We start from the raw sequence: 23,298 nt of genomic DNA, 5'->3' as shown, positions 1-23,298 counted from the left end.
GGATTTGGCAGTGGAATATTACTGAGATAAACAAGATGCTGGAAACAGGCAAAAACCAAAAAGTCCCTAACCTCAAGGGTCTTATATTCTTCTCTTCTAAAATTCCTTTAAGTTGACTGAAATGAAGACTTTTCACCCCTGCCACAGGTTTGCAAATATGATTACGTGGAGATCCGAAGTGGATTGTCCTCAGACTCCAAATTACATGGCAAATTTTGTGGGGCAGAAGTGCCTGAAATGATCACTTCCCAGTTGAACAATATGAGGATTGAATTCAAATCTGACAACACCGTTTCTAAGAAGGGTTTCAAAGCTTATTTCTTCTCAGGTATGGAAAGTGAGATGATGGTGGGGTAGAAGAAGAACCTGTGATTAGGTAAGACCAGGCGTCTAGTTGTGTGTCTTCTCATCTATTTTGTTTTATGCACTTAGCCAGGATGACCAGAGACTTAGAATTTTGACATATCATTTAAAATTGGCTTTTCTCTGTTGGAAAGTAATTGCTCTTAAACACAGGGACATCACAAAGTATCTACAGCATTCTAAATGTGGTTTTATTTTTTTAAGGTTGTCTATTTACCATGTAGCATATTATCAAAAACTTTTATACTTCATTTTAAATTTTCTCTCTCTCTCTCTGCACATACACACACAAACACACACACACACATATCTAGATTTAGGTATATATTATATATACACATAGAGATAGATTAATATATTGTGTATTTTATATACATATTAATAGCAAATATTTATAAAGCACTTTAAGATTTGCAAAGCACTTTACAGATATTACCTTATTTTATCCTCATACCAAGCGTGGAATGTTGATGCTATTTTTATCCAAATTTTACAAATGAGAAAACTGAGGCAGATAAAGGTTGAGCAACCTGCCCAGGATCACACAGAGGTAAATATGGGAGGCCAGATTTAGACTCAGGTCTTCCTTACTTCAGGTCCACTACTTTATTTGTGGTGTCAATTATTATAATACATACTTAGTTATCAGATTGTACTTTATTTTTCTTAGGGTAAAATGAAAATCAATCTCACCAAAAATTTATAATGTCTAGGGCAGGTTTTGGGCACAGAAGTTGATAAAATGATGTGGTGGATAGAGGACCAACCCTAGAGCCAAGAATACCTTCAGGAAGACTTCATTTTAAGTCTTACCTCTGACACACACATTTATATGTTGATCAAGTCGCTTAACATCTTAGTTCAAGGCAACTCCCTGAAACTTTAAGTTGCATTGTACTTGCTAAGCTGCTTCAGCAAAAGGAGTTTTCTCATCAGGAGTTCCCTGTGCTGTTGAAATCTTAGATCCACACCAATATTTTTTTTAAAATAAAAAATTTTATGTGCTCCACTGAGGTACAGTTCATGATCTAAAGTATACTCACTATACATTTTCTGATTTCCCTTTATTCCTTCCTTATTCTACCCATTAACCAACTTTAATCTTAATTTTTTTTCTGTGTTAGGTATTTATCAGCTATTTTCCAAGTAGATTCTTAGCATCTTTGTTTAATGAGAAAGTATGCTATCTGTAAATGTGGATTATAGTTGTGATTACACATTATTTTTATACAATGAGCTCTCAAAGAGATAGTCTAGCTTTAAATTTTCTCATGGCAAGGCTAATTTTGGTCATGTTATCTAAATTGTAAAATATAACTTTTAATATGTTAATACTGTGTCATATTTTAAAACTTGTTAATTTGGATTAAGCTTTCAAAAACCTAGTTTCTAATCCTTTGTTCTGCACTTTCTTAGACTGTGACCATAAAACAAAAAATATGTATTTTCATCCAATGGTACAGTTAAAGAAAACACATACAAAGATATTATTCCCCACTATGTCTATAGAAGGCTTTTAATCTTGTCATCAATTTGCTCTTTTGCTATGATTAAGTGACTGTCTTGGTCAGAACCTGTGATTGCAGCAATACTTGTCAGTTAAGTATAAACTATATTCGCTCATGTTCATTATTTGGGAAACATTCTTCTTTTGTGCAGTTTTAGTTTTAATAATTATTTTGTCTACTATAAATCCATCTGGTAAGGCTAATTGGTAGATATCAGAACCTATCCTAGATAATATGCTCAATACATAAACATGTTAACTGCTCCTGCAACCTCAAATTTTATGCATTTTTACTAGTAACATATGGTAATTCATCTGTTGTGGCCCTTGGCATATTCATGACCTGGAAACAATTTTGTTACTAGATTGTTGGTTTGCTCAATCTGAAATGATGTTTTATTGTTATTTTATTGTTAATGTTCTTCATATGAAGCATGAAACCATTTGACAGTGTTATTTAGATTATAGTTTCTGAATTGATAACTGGTTATGACTGAGTAATTGGATTCCTTTCCCATTAAATTCTCAGGGGCAGGCCTAGGAGGTTTGTTTCAGAAATGAAATGGGAACAAAAGTATGATGTTATTGTTTTCAGTGAACATCATGATACTACAAGCAGGTTCACATTAAAGTTGGAACTCAGTTGATTAAATGTTCCATTGAGCCTACCAGTTATCTAGAAAATTGCACTCAAATCATTGTGAAATGTTGGTAATAATAAAATCTTAATTTGAAGACCAGGAAAAATGTTAAACATCTTTTCAGGGATATGTAGATCGATTGTGGGAATATATTTTGCTTGTCTGTACTTATGTGATAAAGGAGTTCTATATTTCTTTCTTTTCAATAGGTGGGGGGGAGATGAGAAGGAAGAAAAATGTGAATGACTGAAAGCTTTAAAAAGAAAATAATAAAATGATTGTTGAAGTTAAACTCTTTTGTAATATCCAAAATGATTGAATTTTAAGAATTCACTTGATGAAAAAAATGGTTACTAATCAGTTTTCCTGCTTTGTACAGTTTTTTTATAAAAATTCTAAATTATTGGACCCATATGATGAATGTTATATTAATTATTTTTAATTCTGGAAAGGAACATTAAATAAAGAGACATACATTTAGGTCTAGATTACTGCAAACAATGAATCCTCATAAGATGATCACATTATTTCAGTTTTCATTACATGTTTCCACTGGGCTTTGATCAATTATCATAGTTTACATAAATATAACTTTAAATAATGTGAATTCAAACACAAATGACCTGCTTCACAGGCTTCATTGTTCGCACTAAGTGGGATTCATTACTTTAATAATTGAGACTTAACAGTGTTGTGCTTTAGATGTGCGTATGCATACATACATGCACATATTTAATATTTCAATAAATCCATGAATTTCTCAATGTGGGTACCCTCTCCAGTGGTACACATTAAAACTGAGTCCCCCCAAAAAAAAAAGAAAAAGAAAAAAAAGGAAAAAAAGGGCAGCTAGGTGGAGCAGTGAGTAGAGCTCTGGCCTTGAAGTCAGGAGGACCTGAGTTCAAATCCAGCCTCAGACACTTAACACTTACTAGCTGTGTGACTCTGGGCAAGTCCCTTTTACCCTGATTGCCTCACCAAAGAGCAAAAAAAAAAAGAAAAGAAAAGAAAGAAAGAAAAGAAAACTGAGTCACAGAATGATTGACATATATTCCTATTAGTCCTCCATATATGACTTATCCAGTGACTAGAGGCTTTCTACCAGGTCTTTTAACATTCTATAGGTACCAGTGTGACATTCAGGTTGTTCAACTAGTCCAAGATTTTCCAATCATAATTTTCCTAAATAATAGCTTTTTATATCTTGTGACCTACTGCAAAATACCCACCAAGCATTTCTTCATTTGTCCTTGGAGTCATCTGTAATTTTTATTCATAATGAGGCCAGTTCTTCTGTGTGCCTCTGCAGTGAGAACCTGTGACCATCTACCATCTTCCGTGGAGCTTACCTTCCCTGCCTTCTGGTTTCCCTTGTGACTAGAATGTTCATATTGATATGATTCATTCCCTTAGTTAACTCACTTGCTCTTGGACAAGGATCCCATAATTAAGGCAGCAACAGTTAAATTCATATTTATAGTTGATCAGAACCCATTTTGTGCTACTTTTGTCACCAGTACTGCTAAAGATAATGGGGGTCTGTAGACAATATTGTGTTTTTCTTTGTTTCATAGATTTCCATGTACTAAAAATTAATTACCTAATGTTTTATAAAAATATATATAAAGCAAAGTTCTGTTTCATGAATATTCATTTAATTTTTCTCTGGTGGTTTTTTTAGTACTGAATCCAATACAGAGATAACTAAGTAGGCTCAGCCATGGCCTCAACCTAAAACATGAGAATGAATCTTATATTATCAACTGTATACTTTAGATGGATGCTACATAACTAACTGTAAAATATAACTTTATTTAGAGTTGAAAAAACCATGAACTTGAGTAATGTAATTTAATGAAATTTGACATTGAGAGATTCAAGAGCTGCTGTAAGGAGAAACTTACATTTTAAAAATAAAATATTTATGAGAGTAGCCTCTATTAGCAATGTGTATATAAGAAGGAGAAAGGCAGGCTTTTACATATGATTTTCTATAGCAAACCCCATCTGCACATTTACGTATTTGAGAGATGTGGTGAATATAAAATGCTTTCTTTTTTGTTCACTAAAGCAGTTGATTCAGTAGCAATAATGCAGCCTTGCTTGAAGATATCCCTCTATTAAGTTACTTTCACCCATGTATAAAAATAGTAGATTTGAGCATAGAGATAGTTGTATTCAGTGTTCCATTCTGTATTAGTATCAAGCAGATTATAAAAGAGGGGGACATGCTCACGAAAGATGTCTGAGGCAATATCCTATGCAAAGGCCAAGTAGAAGCAAATTCCCTGTTACAGGAGTGTTTTCTAGATTTTTTTGTGAAACAACACAGCATTCCTTAATGATATCCATATGCACTCAAAAGAGATCAATGTAGCAATTTATGCTAGAAAAAACAAAGTGGATGAAGGATATATGCTGCCCTGATTATGATATGCAGTTGAATGGACCACTCATTGAGTTAATCCAACAACACATACATCTTAAAAAAAAAGTTTTAGGTGAAAGATGAAGTGGGCCTAGAATTGAATATGAGAAGAAAAGCAGACTTAGATTTTACGTAAAACATAAATGGGAATTGTATTTGGGAAATTATGCATCTTACAGAGATTATGACCTCCTGCTTCTCCAATAACCCAGCTTCTTTTTTTTTTTGAAGCAGTCTTTTCTTGATTATCTAAGAAATAATTAAAATTTTATGTGACTCAAAGGGTAATAATTGAAATATGTATTGTCATTATAATAAAAGTATTACTATACTCTAATTTCAGTTGGTAGTAAGAATCAAAGTAAATGACAACCGTGTCTTGTAAATCTATGATATCCATGACTTTCTAGAAAACGCGGGGCAATCATGGAGGGAGAGTAAAGGATAACAGGTGGGTAGGCTGAGTGTTACAACAGTATAGATGGAGTGTTAAAACTACCTGAAGAAGGCTTCCAGGACCATATAGAGGACCCGAATGGAGACTTGCTGGAAAGACATGGATAAGATTCTCATAGGATGAGAACGTTTGTATGCTTTGCCTTCCACGCTAGTGAACGGATCACCCACAACAGCGAGTTCTCAAATCCATTAAAGTATCCAAATAAAAGTTCCAAAATAAATGAGCAGAGTTAACTGACATTACTTAAAAACCAAAATATTTTTGGGAAAGAATTAAAAAATAGGTCCCAAGAAAAAAACTTGAGGAATTGTATGTGTTTAAAAAACGAGAGGCTAGAGTCAGCTAGGTGGTGTAGTGTATAGACACCAGCCCTGGAGTCAGGAGGACCCGAGTTCAAATCTGTTCTCAGATACTTGACACTTACTAGCCATGTGACCCTAGAGAAGTCACTTAACCCCGATTGCCTTACCAAAAAAGAAGAAAGAAGGTAGGCTTTATCATTTTAAATACTTTGGAAAATTCAACTATAGCACATATTTTTTGAAAAATCCCATAAATAATGTAAAGAAAATAGAATCTAATCATCCTTTCTCAGATAATGTCATTTATTTAATAAGCAGGGTTGATAGTAAAATATAAATGGTTGAAGATACATAGACTTGAGGATGGTGTTCTACATCAGTGTAAAACTGAATAGCTCTTCAAATGATAGTCTGCTTTAGGCTTTGCATCTATAGAAATGAGCCTGGAGCATTATGCAGTTGATACTTTGTTTTCCTTCCATGATGAAGTCAATATAGTATGCTATAGTGATTCTCAGAGTATGGACTTAGGTGCCATGGGGTCCTTGAGACCTTATTTGTGAAGTCAAAACTATTTTTATCATAACCCTAAGGCATTTTAATTTCTAATACAGCAAATAAATTTTATATATATATATATATATATATATATATATATATATACCTACATAAATAAAAGCTCGGGGGGGGGTTCACAATAACTTTTAAGAGTGTAAAAGGCTCTTCAGACCAAAAAGTTTGAGAACCGTGATACTAGAGGAGAGTAACTGAAATATGTGTGAATTTGAACAAATCATTATATGTTTTCTGAGTGTAAATTTTTTCATTTAAAAATCATGGGATTACTGAGGTTAACTTCTAGCATTTCAATTCTTTGATTCTAGTCCATGCTTCTTAACTTTTGTGAGTCATGGTTTCCTTAGGCAGTTTGGTGAATTCAGCCAATGGATATCTTCTCAGAATCAAATTTTTAAATGCATAAAACAAAATACACAGCATTGCAGTGGAAACTAATTACATTGAAGTAATTTTCACAATATTAAAAACTGAGTTCATAGAAATTCCAAATCAATCTTCTTCCTAGTTTGTATACTTCTTTTGTTGTAAGTGTGTATTTGCAACAATCCTATAATTGCATTGGTTAAGTCCAGTATTTGTGTTTGGATATGTGATTTTAGCGATTCATTATAGAACCCACTTGGGAATGATGTGTTCCATGTCTTGAATTTTTTTTTTAGGCAATTGGGGTTAAGTGACTTGCCCACGGTCACACAGCTAGTAAGTGTCAAGTGTTTGGTCTGAGGCCGGGTTTGAACTCAGGCACTCGTGACTTCAGGGCCGGTGCTCTATCTACTGCACCACCTAACTGCCCCTATGTCTTGAATTCTTACTCCAAACTAGCTTAAGTTCCAATAGACTTTTCTAGTTACTGTAGTTGGAATAGGGGACTTTTTGTTGGTGTTGTAGTTGGGAGATATTTTACTGAATGGTTTCAAGCTTGACAGTTGTTTTATTTTTTTTTTTAACCCTGAACTTTTAGTATTTGAGTATACACTCATCTTTGGTTCCCTCCTGGTACGTGTTGTTTTTTTTTTCCTACAGACAAGAAAGCTACCTGCAAAGAGAAAATTTTTATTTTTGAATCTTGCAAGAATTTGCCAGGTCATATACGTATCTTTCACAGACTGATGGCTTCTGAAACTCTCAGAGGTATGATGATAAGCCTCTGATTGGTAAAAGCCACCTTCTCCTCCTCTCCTACAAATAGTGGATCTTTTCTTATTAGAAAAATAGAGAAAAATATTCATTCAAAACTAGGAGGCTGATTTCCATTTTTTAAGAATAACAAATGTTTTTGTTCCTCAGCAAAACATTTGTTTCTGTAACTAACATAGAGCTCATCTTCTCCCTTCGTTTTGAATGCGCAATATGGGAATGCTAGAAAAATTTAAACAACTAAAATATTGGTTATGGTTTAAAGCCACTTCTTAATTTCTCAGGAGCTGATCATCCAGTCCTTTTGTAGAGTATTCAGACTTTCTCCTTTGTTCTACCTCCCTCTCTCCTTTCCTTTCTCTTATAAAGTCAACTTCTTGTAACTGATACTGCCATAAGAAGGATAAAGAAAGGTGAAACTAAAGTCAGACATTTTGTTTAATTGGCTGAAGGAGAAAGATCTAATGCAGTAAGTCTGAAAAATCTGTGGATTCCCTCTACATTATTCCCCCTTCCCTTTTAAAAATCACCATATAATTAAGAAACAACTGGCACTTTATTAACTTTTGCCTGGATGAGAGTTCTTTTTAAAATCCTATTTATATTCTACTAGCTATCTAAAAATATAACCTAAAAATAAATTAAACAATTAGATAAAATATGGAGGCATTAAGGGGTAAATAAAAGGGATTGTAGCAGTTAGAGAGCAATTCTTATTTAGGAAGATCATGGTTATCATCCCACCTCTGACATATACTGGCTTTGTGAACCTGAGCAAATGGTTTAGCCTCTCAGTGCCTCCAAAAAAATTCTTAACACTTCAACTTGTAGTGCAAATACTAGTCTCCATTGGGAAATGAAGTTCCATGTCAGGGATTGCCTACACTGAGAAAATTAGAGGATTAGTTAATAAAATGAAACATTTATTTTTATTTAAATCAGATAGCTAAATGAGATTTTCAATTTGATAAAACAATGTTTGTCTTTTTCTGGCATTAGAGCTATCCTTTTTTGCTTTTGACTTAACATTTCAATTAATACCAATTCTTGAATCATATAGATTGTTACAGCAGAAATAGCTTCCAGACTTACCTCTCAATTTTAAGTCATTTTGACCATATTAGGCAAAAGACAGGACATACTTTTGTTCAGTTAAAGGATAGATCACTAAGAACAGATTATCAAAACTTGCTTTTTTTACTTAGTTAGCTAACATAATAGGAAGTGTAAATAATAAAAAGAGCCATTATTACTTACTAGTAGTTTACTTTTTCAATTTTTTTCTTTCTTTCTCTATGCTACAATGGAGATTATGTTATTACCAGGTTTGTTACTGTTTTTTATTATTGTTGATTTTAGGGATAGGGGGAAGAAATTTGGCCTTGAAATAAAATATATCTAAGTCAGTTACTTGAGATTTCCTCTTGAATTTATATCAAGAATTTTGGAGATTTATTATAGTTTTCAGTAACTTCAGTATAAAATCCTTACAAATTCCAAAGCTTAACTACATTGATCTGTATTTATATTGTTGCCTTAATCTCCGTTCATACTCATATGTACAGCAAGTGCCAAGCTGACCAATGTAAGCAGATTCCAAGTATAACACAAAAATCAATACAGACAACCTCCAACTTATACATAAATTATATTCCACATATATGCATTGTAAGTTGATAACTTGGAACACAGAACACATATTCCCATAAAAATATAGTTATTATATTACCACAGCCAGTTTCTATATTGAGTAAATCAGAAGCAATTAAAAATCACCTTAGGCAGCTTCTCATTGGCCTGCTTTTCATGTAGAGATATAGCAGCTAAGGGTAATAGTATTTGGAAAATTTAATGGGAAAGGATTATCAAACAAGAGCATCTCCACTCATTGAAACAGCAAGAAATAGTGGAAAGAAAGGGGGTAATTTGTCTTTCAGTAAGAGAGTCAACAAAGCAAGGTCATTCCAGGGGTATTTAAGGATGAACCTAAAAGGAGGATGACAAACAAAGATGATGAATACCTGTTAAGATTTTATTAATAAACATTTTTTACCATTAAGGATAGTGGACTCATCGCATTTATACCCTAATATCTCAGTTCCTATCCTACTGTACTAAGCAAGGAAGTAAAAATGGGCTGAAGTAAATGTAGATAGGAAGAGGAACTCTTCTAGATCGAGTATATACCAAGGAGGTCTGTGCTGGAGGCAACATGATCTTTAGAACATGGAAAGATTGATTCTCAAGGTATCAGTGGAAAAGGAAGATACTAAATGTATGTGGTGAAAAAAATCCTGTACATTATTACTACTAACATGCAATCAAGATGACAATAATAATTTCAACTCACAATCCCATATTCCCTTCTAATCTACACATGCATCAAAGTCAGCTTTGATATGTAAATTAGAAGGCAATGAATAAGTTCTTTTTTTCAAATTACATTTTATAGTAACAGATCTTCACCGTCATCTTTCACAATCATCTTTTAGGTGCTTAAAAATTATTAATCCTGTTCTTATTGTTTATTGACTATTTTTTTAAAAAGCATCTGATTTGACAAAACCAGCACCTTTAATGCTTGAAAGTTGTTTCTTCACCTTAAAAGACAAAACTGTGAAGATAACCTCATTCGGGGACCTTCTGATTGTTACTATCAAAGACAGCATAAAATATGGAGATATATACTCATTTGCCTCTTATTGGAGGAGATCAAGCAGAGAGTTTAGAGCAAAGAGATTTTCTTAGAATAATGAAATCCTCCAGATATTCCTGTTTTGGAATTGCACTGATTACAGCAAGTCATAAAACATTGTCCTTCCTTATAAGTGAGATTAATCATCATTCAAAAGAGTTGGTCCTATCTATCCACACAAGAAGAATAAGGTGAATGAGAAATGCTTATCATCCAAATTATAATACACAATTGAATGGACACCTTATATGTATAGTGTTTAAGATATATATCTTAAACAAACACTACAAATGGGCAATGGATTAAGGCTCAGAATTGAATAGGAGACAAGAGGGCTGGATTGGTTTTGGGAAATTGCAAAGATTATTTTAAATGACTCCTAAGCTTCTCCCTAAAACAAAGCACCCTCTTTTTGAACACCAACATTCTTTTGATGATGTTGCATGGCTCTGGGTTATGGACAGAGTAGTGTAGGAAGATTTGAAATTCAGGATACATCTAAAAGATAATCAAATAGCACATGATGAATGAATGAAAAAAATTTATTAAGCACTCATAATGCACCAGGCATGTAATCAGTGCTAAGGATACAAATATAAGCAAGACAGCCCTTGTCTTCAAGGTCCCTTTCATTTTAATGGGAAAATATAGCAGATAAAGGGGAACTATAAAGGGGGTTGGTTAATATACAAGTGGAAGTATGGTGTGGAATAGTCTGAGAAGTGATATGAAGGTCTGGTTCTGGGTAAGGTACGGTAAAATCTCGCCTATGAGAGCCCAGGGGCAGAGTACAAATAGTTCCATTGTGAGGCAGATGAGAAGCATGGCTATAGAGCAGGTAGTGTGGTTTGAAAATGGCTGGGATGAGGAGGCCTGATTCTCAGCAAGATAGAGCGAAGGCTCCATGATGAGTATAAACAGACTAAAACACATTACAAATGAGATTGTAAAAGCTGTAAATATAGTAAGCAATATCTTCAATGAAGTAAATGTACTGTTAAAAAAGGAAATAAGTTTCTTACATTGTGAAAGAAAGGCATAATTTATGGTTGACCTGTGTGTTCCACTGGTAAACTTCTACTTTTGAGAGATTGTGAGCTCCTTGAGAGCAGGACTTTTTTTTTTCTTTTTTTGTATCCCCAGTGCATAGCACAGTTCATGACACATAGTAGTCATTTAATAAATGTTTAGATAAAATGCAAGGAAAATACCCAGCATGTCAGGTAGAGCTCTGTGGTTAACTTTTTAGAAGTATGTTGACATGTGTTGCCCAGTATTGACAGAGACATAAATGGATGTCAGTCTTCATTCTTTGAAGAAATACCCACTGATGTAACCACAGATCCATTGGAGGATTAGACACTTGATGATGGAATGAGCCTTAAAGGTCATCTAAACCAACACCTTCATGGCAGAGTTAAGATTCAAATTCTGACCTTTAATCCCAAATCCACTATTCTTGTTCTCTTGTTTCTTTCTCCCTCTCTATCTCTCTCCCTTTCCCTCCCCATCTCCCTCTCCTCCTCCCTTCCTCTCTCCCCTCTCCTTCCACCTGCTTTCTAGAATAGTTTTCGTAGTTTTTAGATGTATCAAACATAACTCCTTTAACCTTTAGGCCATAATATACTATAAGAATAATATTCATGGTAATATTTCACCTATATTTATCTACCGTCATTCTGTAGCATCATTTCAGTGAGAAAATGCATTCCATGTTCTAGCTTGTGATTTAACAAAACAAAAATATTCTACTCACGTCTATGGTCAGCATTCCCTCCATAAAAGATGGAAGGTAGGTTGGGCCATGGTCAAGCAGATAGTCCAAGTCTTGATCGGTTGGGGAGCACTGCATCAGTACAATTAAAGGTACCTCTCAGCAACTACATTTGCTCAGAGTCAAAGAAGAAAGTATAATGGCCTCCATGGTGCTAGTTGCTCCAGATGTTCCTAGGTAGAAGTCATTTTTTTAGTCAAGTACTAACTGAGCAGTAAAAATCTTGGCTTGATTCTTGTCATTCTCAGTTGTTACTAAAAGAGCCTATGATCACTTGTACATACACACACATATACATATACACACATTATGTATGTATATATATATATATATATATATATATATATATATATATATATATATATATTTTCAAAATTGATAATCCACTTTGGAAAATGATTGGCTTTTGAAGAGTTTTATGGTTTTTTTTGATTTCTGTAGTGAACTTGAAAAAGATAAGAATAGTAGTAATTTATGTAGGAAATGTTTTGCAAGTATTTGAGGATTCTAATAGTTTGTCTTTATCATAGAATCTGAATTTTTTTAATATTGACAATGAAATAGTCCAGCAGACTGAACTTTATGGAAGTAATGCTATGTCCTAGCTACTTAATAGCTCTTACTTAAAAATTTCCATCCTAATAATATTTCACAGATTGAATCCTGAATCTTATTTTGTGCATATATATCTAAACTGAACCAGATCTCCATTAAAGAGACGCTAGCTTCTAGTTCTGAGTTATTCTAACCTCTGATAGGGATATAATCTTTGTTTTCTCTTCTGAATGTGGAAATGACAGAAGCCTATGTGATGTGTTCTTGAGTATGTATGTCAGAAAGTCTGCCAGTTCTAATTTTACTGGACCAGTCCTACTTGAATTGACAGCTGAATGACATCGAATGGTGACAGCTGATGCCACTCCCTGGAATGACTGCCTGCTAATCTAGTTTGGCTTTTTTCCCTGCAGTGAGTTTTTTAGCTATTAAATGCAGCTTATATTTCCTAACCTAACCTCTACTTTGCTTTTAGTGCACTAAAAGCCCCTTTTAGAGGATTACTTGTTAATAAACAAGATTGCCAGCAACATGGTAGATTTATTTAAAATACATAAAAATGGCTTCTTCTTTATGTTAATCAAACAATGCCTTTTCCTACCTTGGCATGTTTTGAAATGTCCAGATTCATAAAATGCTAAGCACATTTGTGAAGTTATTGGAGAAAAAAAGCAACTACAGTAGTTTTATTTATTTTTTTTTGGCTGAATGATTTTAACAAAATGAATCTACATGAAACCTGGTACCTTGTTTAGTCTAAATGTTTTTGTATAACCATGGTTTTATATTTGGAACTCCTTGTTTATTTCTCAGTATAGAGTGATTATTTACTCCACTGAAACTATTTCCAAGGCATTTTTCCCCAGATAAGTCAAAAGAGTTAAATGAGTAAGAGTTTGGGAATAAATAGAATAGTTAAGGCAGTGCCGACCCCCAAGCAAGAATTTTTCTCCCTCTACCACAATCCTACCTCAGTCCTCTCCTTGAAGGAATGGATATAAGTCATTTTACTAGTGTGAATTATCTGAGTGGAAAATAACTGACTATTCCATGATACAAGGTTTCAGGTTGAATAATGAATGGATAAAACAGTAAAAAGATATTGAGAACAATGAAGCCACTGCCTGAGTTTGTCCTTTTCTGGACTAAAAGGACTACTAACTGATTTTTTTCCCCTGTGATAATTATCATGTCTGTTCTTCCACGTAATACTGTCTTATGCATCTCTATGTTAGACAAAGATGAATGCTCTAAGGATAATGGTGGATGTCAACATGAATGTATCAACACTGTGGGAAGCTATGTGTGTCAGTGCCGAAATGGATTTGTGCTTCATGAGAACAAACATGATTGCAAGGAAGGTAAGTGGAGGCTCTTTTCAGTTAGTAGATGACACTAGCATTATAAAGAATTTGAATATAGCATTGTGTCAGGAATGTAACATTGGTGAACTTCGGTACATAATCAAACGAGTCTTTCACCCTCCTACCTTCTCCTGCCACATAACTTGGGAGCTTCAAAATCCAAACCAATAACCCTGTCTTCTCCACTCTGTAAACTCTTCAACTGCTTTGACCTCTGTCTTCATGATATTTTAAGTCCCTGCCAAGATGTTAACACTTTAGACCTCACCGTTACTCAAAATGTTCAACTCTAAAATTCTCTTCTCTGGCAACAATGTCTTGTCCTAAATTTTTGTCTCTTATTCTCCTCATATATGTTATTTGTACATGACTTCATTCCATTGTGTCCTCTCAGCTCTTTCCGTCTATCCACTGAGTTCTGCCCTCACTTCCTTATTTTCCTAGTCTTGATTTTAGGATTAGCCATTTCAATAATGCATATTCGTGCCATTGATTCCTTTGATCCTTCATATTTCTTCCATTCCCAGCTTGGTTCTTAACCTCTGAGTAGTCTTACCATCTTGCTGCTATGAAACTGCTCACAGGATCATAGATTTAGAGCTAGAAAGAATCTTAGAGTTCATCTAGTCCAAAATCTTCATTTTATGTAGATAAAAGAACTAAGGTACAGACAAGAGAAATTATTTACCCAAAGTCATTTACTGCATAAGTGGCAGAAGTTGGATTTGAACACAAGTTCTTTGATCCCAAATCCATTTGTCCCTACTTTAGCAGAAACATTACTTCTTCCTGAGTGCCTTAATTGGCTTCCATGGTTGTTTTTGCTGTTGTCCAGCTATTTAGGGAAACAGTTCTCTAGCTGGAGAAAATTCTAGGAAACCTATAGAGTGGGACTAAATCACACACCTTCAGGTGTAAAAACACATGTGATCATAGAATGTAAGCACAGCAGACTGAGAGAATGCTGTATTAAAAAGAAAACCTTATTGTATACTTCATAATTACTGGAGTTAACCCTGGATCTTGTCTCTTGTTATTAAAACTGTTGTGATCCTGGTTTTGACCTTGATTCTGTTTTAGAAATTGGTTAACAACTCTGCCAAATTGCTTCTAGACCAGGTTCCATATTCTTACATATCAATTATGGCTTTTTTTTTTTAATAATGACTCTTTCTGCTACCTAACCAGGACCTTTCCAGCTGACTCTTTCTATTTCTCAAACTAAAAAGACAAAAGTTCAGTACAATGGAAGTCCTACAACTACAGCCAGTACTGTGTCTGACCCCAGCCCCAACTTTCTTGTTTTCCTCATCTGTCCTCTCCCTCTTCCCTCCAGTTTCAAAAAAGGAGCCGGCTTTCCTCCTGGCCAAGGCCAACCTTCCACCAGTAACCTTAATCCCATTTCCTCCCACCTCCCTCTTGACCTTCTTCAGTCAGTCATTCCTTATACATCTTCGCCCTTTTTTTTTATGACTCTTCCTCAGTCTACAGTAAGCTCAGCTCTCCTCTATCCCTTTGCCTCCTCCCAATTCCCTTGATCCCACTGGCCTCCCCACCTTTTTTTTTTTAATTCTCTTCCCTTTCACTGCGAAACTTGTAACAAGTATACTGGTTGATATTTGCTGACTTCTTTAATGCTAACTTATTCTTCAACATTCTTCAACCCATTACTCACCAGCGGCTGACTTTCATCTCTACCACCCTCCCTCCAACTTCACTGACTTCCTTATTGGATCTCAAGTCTTAATCTTTGCTCCATTCTCATTCTACTTAACCTTTTGTAGCATTTGATATCTTGATCATATCCCCCTTTTTAATTAATTTTCCTTCTTTTGCTTCCATTATACTATAGATTAATTTTTCTCCTTCTACCTCTGAAATTATCTTTTTTCTATAACCTTTTATGGCTTCATCTCCTCTTCCTACCCCACTTAAACATAGGCAGGATCCAAGATTCTTTCTTCTCCTCATTTACTTGGGTGGATTCAATCATCACATCTGTGCACATGACACACATTCTCTCTCTCTCTCTCTCTCTCTCTCTCTCTCTCTCTCTCTCTCTCTCTCTCTCTCTCTCTCTCTTCTCTCTCTCTCTCTCTGTGTGTGTGTGTGTCTCTGTGTGTGTGTGTGTGTGTGTGTCTCTCTCTCTCTCTTTCCCTCACACACACACACGCACACACACACACACACACACACACACACGTATACACTGTCTCTCACTCTCTCTCCAGTCCCATAATTATGACTCCTATTTGGAAATCTCCCCCTGGACATCCCATTGACCCTTGAACTCAGCATGTGTACAACAGAACTCATCTTCCTCACAAGTTATGCTTCTTATCTTAGTTTTCTTTTTTCTTGTTATGGAACCACCATTCTTCCACACACCCATGTTTGTCACCTTGTAATATCTTTGACATGTCCTCCCTCCATCATGTCCTTTGAATAATGAGATCCTGTCATGTATATATTTTTTTTATTATGAAAACAGGAGATGTGATAGTAAACAAAGAATGTTTGTATCTCTAACATAGTTTTTAATGAAGCAGTTGAGGCAAAAATCATCTGGCCTAGTTCACCTTTGTATCCTTCAGAATTCCTCCTCAGTTTTTGATTTCATCTGCTTTTTAATGCAGCCTTATGAAGATTTCAGCCATGATTTCAATACTCACTAGGTTGCTATTTAGCTCTCAGAAATTTTTTAAATGGTATTCACATTTGGGTATCAGTGATCCATTTATGAGAATACCTGACTGTTTGCTGCCAGCCTCTTTTTCTACACCCTGGTTCTGTCACACTTGGGAACATATATCCAACACACAAAATTGGGATAGTTTCTGTGTACACGTATTAAGAAGTAGAAGACATTTTCTATCTTCCATTGTGCTTGCAAAGGCTCATCTCCATGAATTTGACAAAAACATATCCTATGACATGGATTAAAGAATTAATCTCCTTAATTCACAAAAAAGAAAAATGAGTCATAGGTGAATGGATTTGTGCGAAGTTATGAATAATGGCATGACCAGGACCAAAACCAGGTCTTCTAATTCCCTATCTTGCACAAGTATTTCATATTCATTGAATCATATGAAGGATGTTCCAAGGTCATACATTCTGATTGTTACTCAAAGAATGAATTTCATCCAAGTAGCCATTCCAGCTTTTACTTGAAGCCCTCCACATATGAAGCAATTCTCTAGATCATAAGAAAGCCTTACAGTTTTTGGACTACTCTCATAGTTAAGAAATATTTTCTTATAGTAGTCAAAAATATGCTGACTTTACCTCTTGGGCCCAGTATTTTTCTGCTGGAGCAAAGTAAACTGGTTCTTTAATCCTTCTTCCATAAGAGTTCTTTGAGATATTTGAAGATAATTATTCTCCCTATCCACTTCTCACCAGAAGGCAGCAAGATACAGAGAGCTCTGAGAATTGATCTGAGAGTCAGTAAAACCTGAGTTCAGGTTCCACTTTTGAAACATATGCTGCTTGTATAACCCTGGGAAATCAATTGCTCTTTTATATTTATTCATTTATTTATTTAACATTAAAAAAAATTGAAATCCAGATTCTTTTCCTCTAAACCCTCCCCCACTCACTGAGCAGGCAAGCAATATGATACACATTGTACATGTGAAATCATGCAAAACATATTTCCCTTGCCCTGTCTCAAAAAAAGCAAGAAAAGTAAAGTGAGAAGATTATACTTCAGTTTGCACTCTGACCTCATCAGTTCTCTCTTTGGAGTTGGATAGCAATTTTTATCATAAGTCCTTTGGAATTGTCTTGGATCATTGTATTGATCAGATTAGCTAGATTTTTCAGAGTTGATCATGATTACAATATTGCTGTTTCTCTGTACGATGATTTCTTGCTTCTGTTTACTTCCCTTTGCATCAGTTCATATAGGTCTAAATTTTTCTGAAACTGTCCCCCTCATCATTTCTTATAGCACAATAATGTTCCATTACAATCATACACCACAACTTGTTCAGCCATTCCCTAGTTAATGGGCAAATCCTCCATTTCCAATTCTTACTGACCACAAAAAAAAACCTATTATAAATATTTTTGTGAATATGGATCCTTTTTCTTTTTCTTTGATCTCTTTGGGATACAGACTTGGTGGTGGTATTGCTGGGTCAAATGATAATGTAGTGTTTTAGTAGAGTTCCAAATTATTTTTCAGTATAGTTGGACAAGTTCAGAACTCCATCAAGAATTCATTAGTTTCTTAATTTTGCTGAATCTGCTCCCACATTTGTCATTTCTGTTAGTGAGGTGGTATCTCAAAATTATTTTAACTTGCATTTCTCTAATCAGTAGTGATTTAGAACCTTTTTTCATATGATTAGATAAATTTGCTATCTTCCTCTGAAAACTGCCTGTTCATAGTCCTCGATCATTTGTCAATTGCGGAATGGCTCTTATTTTTTAAAAATTTGACTCAATTCCCTATAAATTTAAGAAATAAGGTCTTTATTTGAGAAACTAACTATAAAATATTTGATATTACTTTATTATCTGTACCAGGGTAGGGAACCTGCAGGCTCCAGAGTGTGGCATTTTAACTGCGTCCAAGTTTTACAGAACAAATCATTTTGTTAAAAAGATTTGTTCTATGAAGTTTAGATTCAGTCAAAGGGCTGCACTTAAGGACCTAGAGGGCCACATGTGGCCTTGAGGCCACAGGTTTCCCACCCTGATATACTTCTATTGTCTATATGTTGTTGTTTGTCCTTTGTTCTCAAAGACGATCATGACAACAGGGAAGTGATGCCATGACATACAAGTGAATTGGATTTAAGTGAAGGAGGGCTGTGGAAAGTCACTGGCCTCACTTTCTTCTCCGGAGCCATCTGGGTCCAGTGGCCAGATATAGATCAGAACAACTGGAGATGTCACCATATGCAGTGGAGGACCTTGGCCTTTTCAAGCTAAGGTCTTTAACAGGTCTCAGTTTGACTGAGGCAATGCCCATTCAGTGATTAAGGCTTAATAAGAAATGAGGCAGAGAATGGCCTCTTTGCCTAAGTCAAGGAAAAAAAAAAAGGAAAAAAATATCTATCTGAGAGGGAAAGGACCTCAGGATTTCTGGCCAAAACAGAAACAATTGTTATTTACCTTCATTCTGAGCCAATCAGGGCCGAAACAAAATGACCAAGTAAGGCTTGCCCTGGGACCTATTGTTAGCCAATCAGTGAAAGCCAGAGTGATTTGGGGTTAAGGCTGTTTTTTAAGGAAGGAAGGAAGGAAGGAAGGAAGAAAGAAAGAAAGAAAGAAAGAAAGAAAGAAAGAAAGAAAGAAAGAAAGAAAGAAAGCAAGCTAGCTTCAGAGATTAAAATTTACATTCCCTTTGGGCAGAGCACCCACAAGTAAGGGTGTGATATCCTGTGTGGACAGAAGAAAGGAAGGAAGGAGAAAGAAAGAAAGACAGACAGAAAGCTGTGTTGCCCAACTGCTCAGTTCCAGTTTGGTCTCTAGTGGGTAGCTCCTTTTCTACTCATAGAGATTATCGTTTGTCCTTCATTCTTCAAGAGGATCATGACATCAGGGAAATGATGATGTGACTTGCAATTGACTTTGATTTGAGTGAAGGAGGGCTGTGCAAAGTCACCAACCTCACTTTCTCCTCCAGAGCCGTCTGGGTCCAGGACCAGATATCTATTGTCTAGACATCTTTTAGCAAAATGTAGTTTCCTTTATCATCTCATTTAATTAGATCTATGTTTGGTTTTGCTTTTTCTGAGATCGTGACTGCTGCTTTTGCCTTTTTTGCTTCAGCTGGATTCTGCTAATGGATTCTGTTCTAGCCTCTTATTTTAACTCTGTATGTGGGTCCTTCTGTTTCAAGTGTGTCTCTTTTAAATAACATATTGTTGGATTATGCTATCCATTTCCATTTTATGGGTGAATTCATCCCATTCACATTCACAGTTACAGTTACTAGCTGTGTATTTCCCTCCATCCTAATTCCTTCTGTTTATCTGTCTCTCTTTCTTTTAACCCTGTTTCTCCTCTAAAGTCTGTTTTGCATCTGACCATTGCCTCCCTTAATCTACTCTCCTTTTTATCACCCTTCCTTTGTCTTATCTCCTTCCCCTCTCATTTCTCTGTTGGGTAAGATAAATTTATATACCTAATTAAGTGTGTGTGTGTGTGTGTGTGTGTATGTATGTATATGTATTATGTGTATGTGCATATATGTAAATACATAGGTGTATACACACACGTGCATATATTCTTTCCTCTTTGAACCAATTCCAGTGAGAGTAAGGTTCAAGCATTGCCCACCCATTTTCCCCTCCACTGTAAAAGCTCTTCCTTCTTTTTTGTAAGGTGATTTTCCCCATTCTTTCTGTCCCTTCCCACTTCTCCCAGTACATCCCTCTTTCTCACCCTTTCATTATTTTTTTAAGAAATCATCTCAACATAATTGACTCACATCCATGCCCTCTGTCTATGTAGATTCCTTCTAACTGCCGTAAGGATTATAAAGCTCTTATGAGTTGCATGTATCATCTTTCCATATAGGAATGTAAACAATTTAACTTTATTGAGTTCCTTATGATTACTCTTTCAGGTTTACCTTTCTATGCTTGAGTTTTGTGTTTGAATGTCAAATTTTCTATTTAGCTCTGGTCTTTTCCTCAATTCAAGGAATGCTTGAAAGTCTTTTATTTAATGAAATATCCATTTTTACTGAAAGATTATACTCACTTTTCTTAGATAGGTTAGTCTCTGTTGTAATCCTCATTGCCGTGCCTTCTGGAATATTACATTTCAAAGCCTTCTGCTTTAACATGGAAGCATCTAAATCTTGTGTCATCCTGACTATGGCTCCATGATATTTGAATTGTTTCTTTTTGGCTCTTTTCAATATATTTTTCAGGACCTGGAAGCTTTGAAATTTGGTTATAATATTCCAGGGAATTTTCATTTGGGGATCCCTTTCAGAAAGTGATTTGGGGATTCTTTTAATTTCTCTTCTATCCCCTGGAACTAAGATGTTTGGGGCAGTTTTCCTTTACAATTTCTTGAAATGTGAGGTGTAAAGTTTTTTTAATCATGTCTTTCAGATAGTCCAATAATTCTTAAAATTATCTCTTCTTGACCTGTTTTCCAAGTCAGTTGTTTTTCTGATGAGGTATTTCATATTTTCTGTCATTTTTTGTTCTTTTGATTTTGTTTTATTGTTTCTTGATGTTTCATGATGTCTCATGGAGTTATGAGCTTCCACTTGCCCAATTCTCATTTTAAGACATTATTTTCTTCAGTGAGCTTTTTGTACTCTTTCCATTTGATCAATTCTGCTTTTCAAGGAGTTCTTTTCTTCAATGAATTTTTGTGCCTCTTTTAACATTAGGCTAATCCTGTTTTTTTTCCAGTTCTCTTTTTTTAAGATGCTATTTTCTTTTTTTTTGTGCCTATTTTACCAAGCTGTTAATTTTCTTTTCATAATTTTTTTTATCACTCTCATTTCTTTTCTTAATTTTTCTTCTGCCACTCTTTCTTTAACTCTTATAGGAATTCTTATTGGACTTGTGCGTAATTAGCATCTTTCTTTTGAGGCTTTGCTTGTAGCTATTTTCACATTGTTTTCTTTTTCTGAGTTTGTGTTTTGGTCTTCTTTGCCACTGTAGTAGCTCTTTATGATCAAGTTCTTTTTTGGGGGTGTTGTTGTTTGCTTATTTTTCCAGCTTATTTCTTGACTTTAAGCTTTTTATTAAAGTTGGGCTGTGCACTGTCTCAAGCATCAGGCTTTTTCATACTTCTCTTTTCAGAGCTAGCTTTGGAGGTTTGCAACTTTTCAATGCTTCCAAGGTGATGTGATCTGAAGAGAGGTGTGGTCATTCCTCGTCTGGTCTGTTCTCTGGTCTTTACTTGTGAAGTTTCTCTTTTCCCTTGCAGCTGCAAGTGTTAGCACTCCTCTTTGGTCCTAGAACTGTGGCCAGGTTCCTTGGTCTCCCGCAGCTACAAGTACTAGTGTTTCTTTCTGTGTAGGACTGCAACCGAGGCCCCTGCTCCTTTGTGACTGACCACAAGCATTCCTTCTCTCTTCCCTGGAACTGTGACCCCAAACTGCATATGGGCAATAGAGTTGCCAAATAGTGCCAAGTCTTCTACTTAGTGCCAACAAAGGACCGTCTGTACTCACTTTCTGACCAATTGTCTGATCCCCTACCTGCTCTGGTTCTAAGAACTCCCAAAGCTGCTGCCACCATAACTGTGATAGCCACCCCAAAGGCCCACCACTGATGCTATTGCCTCATGGCATGGGCTCCAGGCAAGACCCCCACCCTGGTGTTGTAGACCTTTCCCATTGACCTCTTAAGTTGCCTTAAGCTAGAAAAATGTCTTACCCTTTTTGTTGGCTGTGCTACTCCAGAATTTGATTGGAGAATTATGCTAAACTTCGATGGGAATGTTGGGAGATTTCAGCTGAGTTTCTGGAATACATGGAATACTTGTAAATATATGTTAAAATTGGGAAGATACAAGTCTTACCATATCATGCAACTTACTTATGACAACTTAGCTCGCCTGCCAACTCTCCTTGCACCTATGGCTCTTCATTAGATTGAGTGACAATACCGTTAATACTGCAGCATTCTAAAAAAACCATGTAAGTTGACTTTTAGAAATATACCGATGATGTACATTCGCTGAGAATCCTAGACTCACAGCTCACATTTCACAAGAGAGAAATAAGTATACATATTCCACTGGTGAATACATTGCTGCTCTGTTTACCTTTCAAGCGACGTGATGAATAGAATTATACCATGCGATGATTATGCTGTGAAAGATTATAAACCAATTTTTGGACCGGAAAAAAAAACCATAGGGTGTGATAATTATGTGGTAGTGATGTGTATGCGGTGAAATATGGTATTCAATTACATTCATATACCACAACTTGTTCAGCCATTTCCCAATTGCTGGGCATCCCCTCAATTTCCAATTCTTTGCCACCACAAAAAGAGCTGTTATAAATATTTTTATAAATGTGGATCCTTTTTCTTTTCTTATGATCTCTTTCAGATACAGACTTAGTAGTGGTGTTGCTGGATAAAAGGGTATGCACAGTTTTATAGCCCTTTGGGGATAGCTCCAAATTGCCCTCCAGAATTAATTCACAACTCCATAAATATTGATCATTTTCTTCTTTGGTCATGTTAGCCAATCTGATAGGTGTGATGTAGGACCTCAGAGTTATTTTAATTTTATTTCTCTTATCAATAATGATTTAGAGAATTTTTTCATGTGACTGTAGATAGCTTTAATTTCTTCATCTGAAAACTGCCTGTTGATATCCTTTGGCCATTTATCAATTGGAGAATGACTTGTATTCTTATAGATTTGACCCAGTTCTCTACCTATTTTAGAAATGAGGCTTAATCAGATACACTGGCTATAAAAATTGTTTCCCAGCTTTCTGCTTCCCTTCTAATCTTGGTTTCATTGGCTTTGTTTGTGCAAAAAGTTT

General features: G+C 35.4%; 1 protein-coding gene across 2 annotated transcripts in view; it reads left to right on the top strand.

Annotated features, from left to right (window-relative positions):
• TLL1 (tolloid like 1) overlaps positions 1-23,298 on the top strand; it is a 327,523-nt gene that overhangs the window by 253,321 nt on the left and 50,904 nt on the right. For both annotated transcript variants that reach the window (XM_020976340.2, XM_020976342.2), the window contains exons 17-18: positions 148-328; positions 13,677-13,802. In XM_020976340.2, coding sequence (XP_020831999.1) covers positions 148-328; positions 13,677-13,802 — 307 coding nt within the window. The remainder of the gene's footprint in view (positions 1-147; positions 329-13,676; positions 13,803-23,298) is intronic.

This window comes from Phascolarctos cinereus, unplaced genomic scaffold, assembly GCF_003287225.1.
Source record: "Phascolarctos cinereus isolate Bilbo 61053 unplaced genomic scaffold, phaCin_HiC Scaffold_9;HRSCAF=440, whole genome shotgun sequence".
NCBI lineage: Eukaryota > Metazoa > Chordata > Mammalia > Diprotodontia > Phascolarctidae > Phascolarctos > Phascolarctos cinereus.
This window is presented reverse-complemented; position numbering and strand designations above follow the sequence as displayed.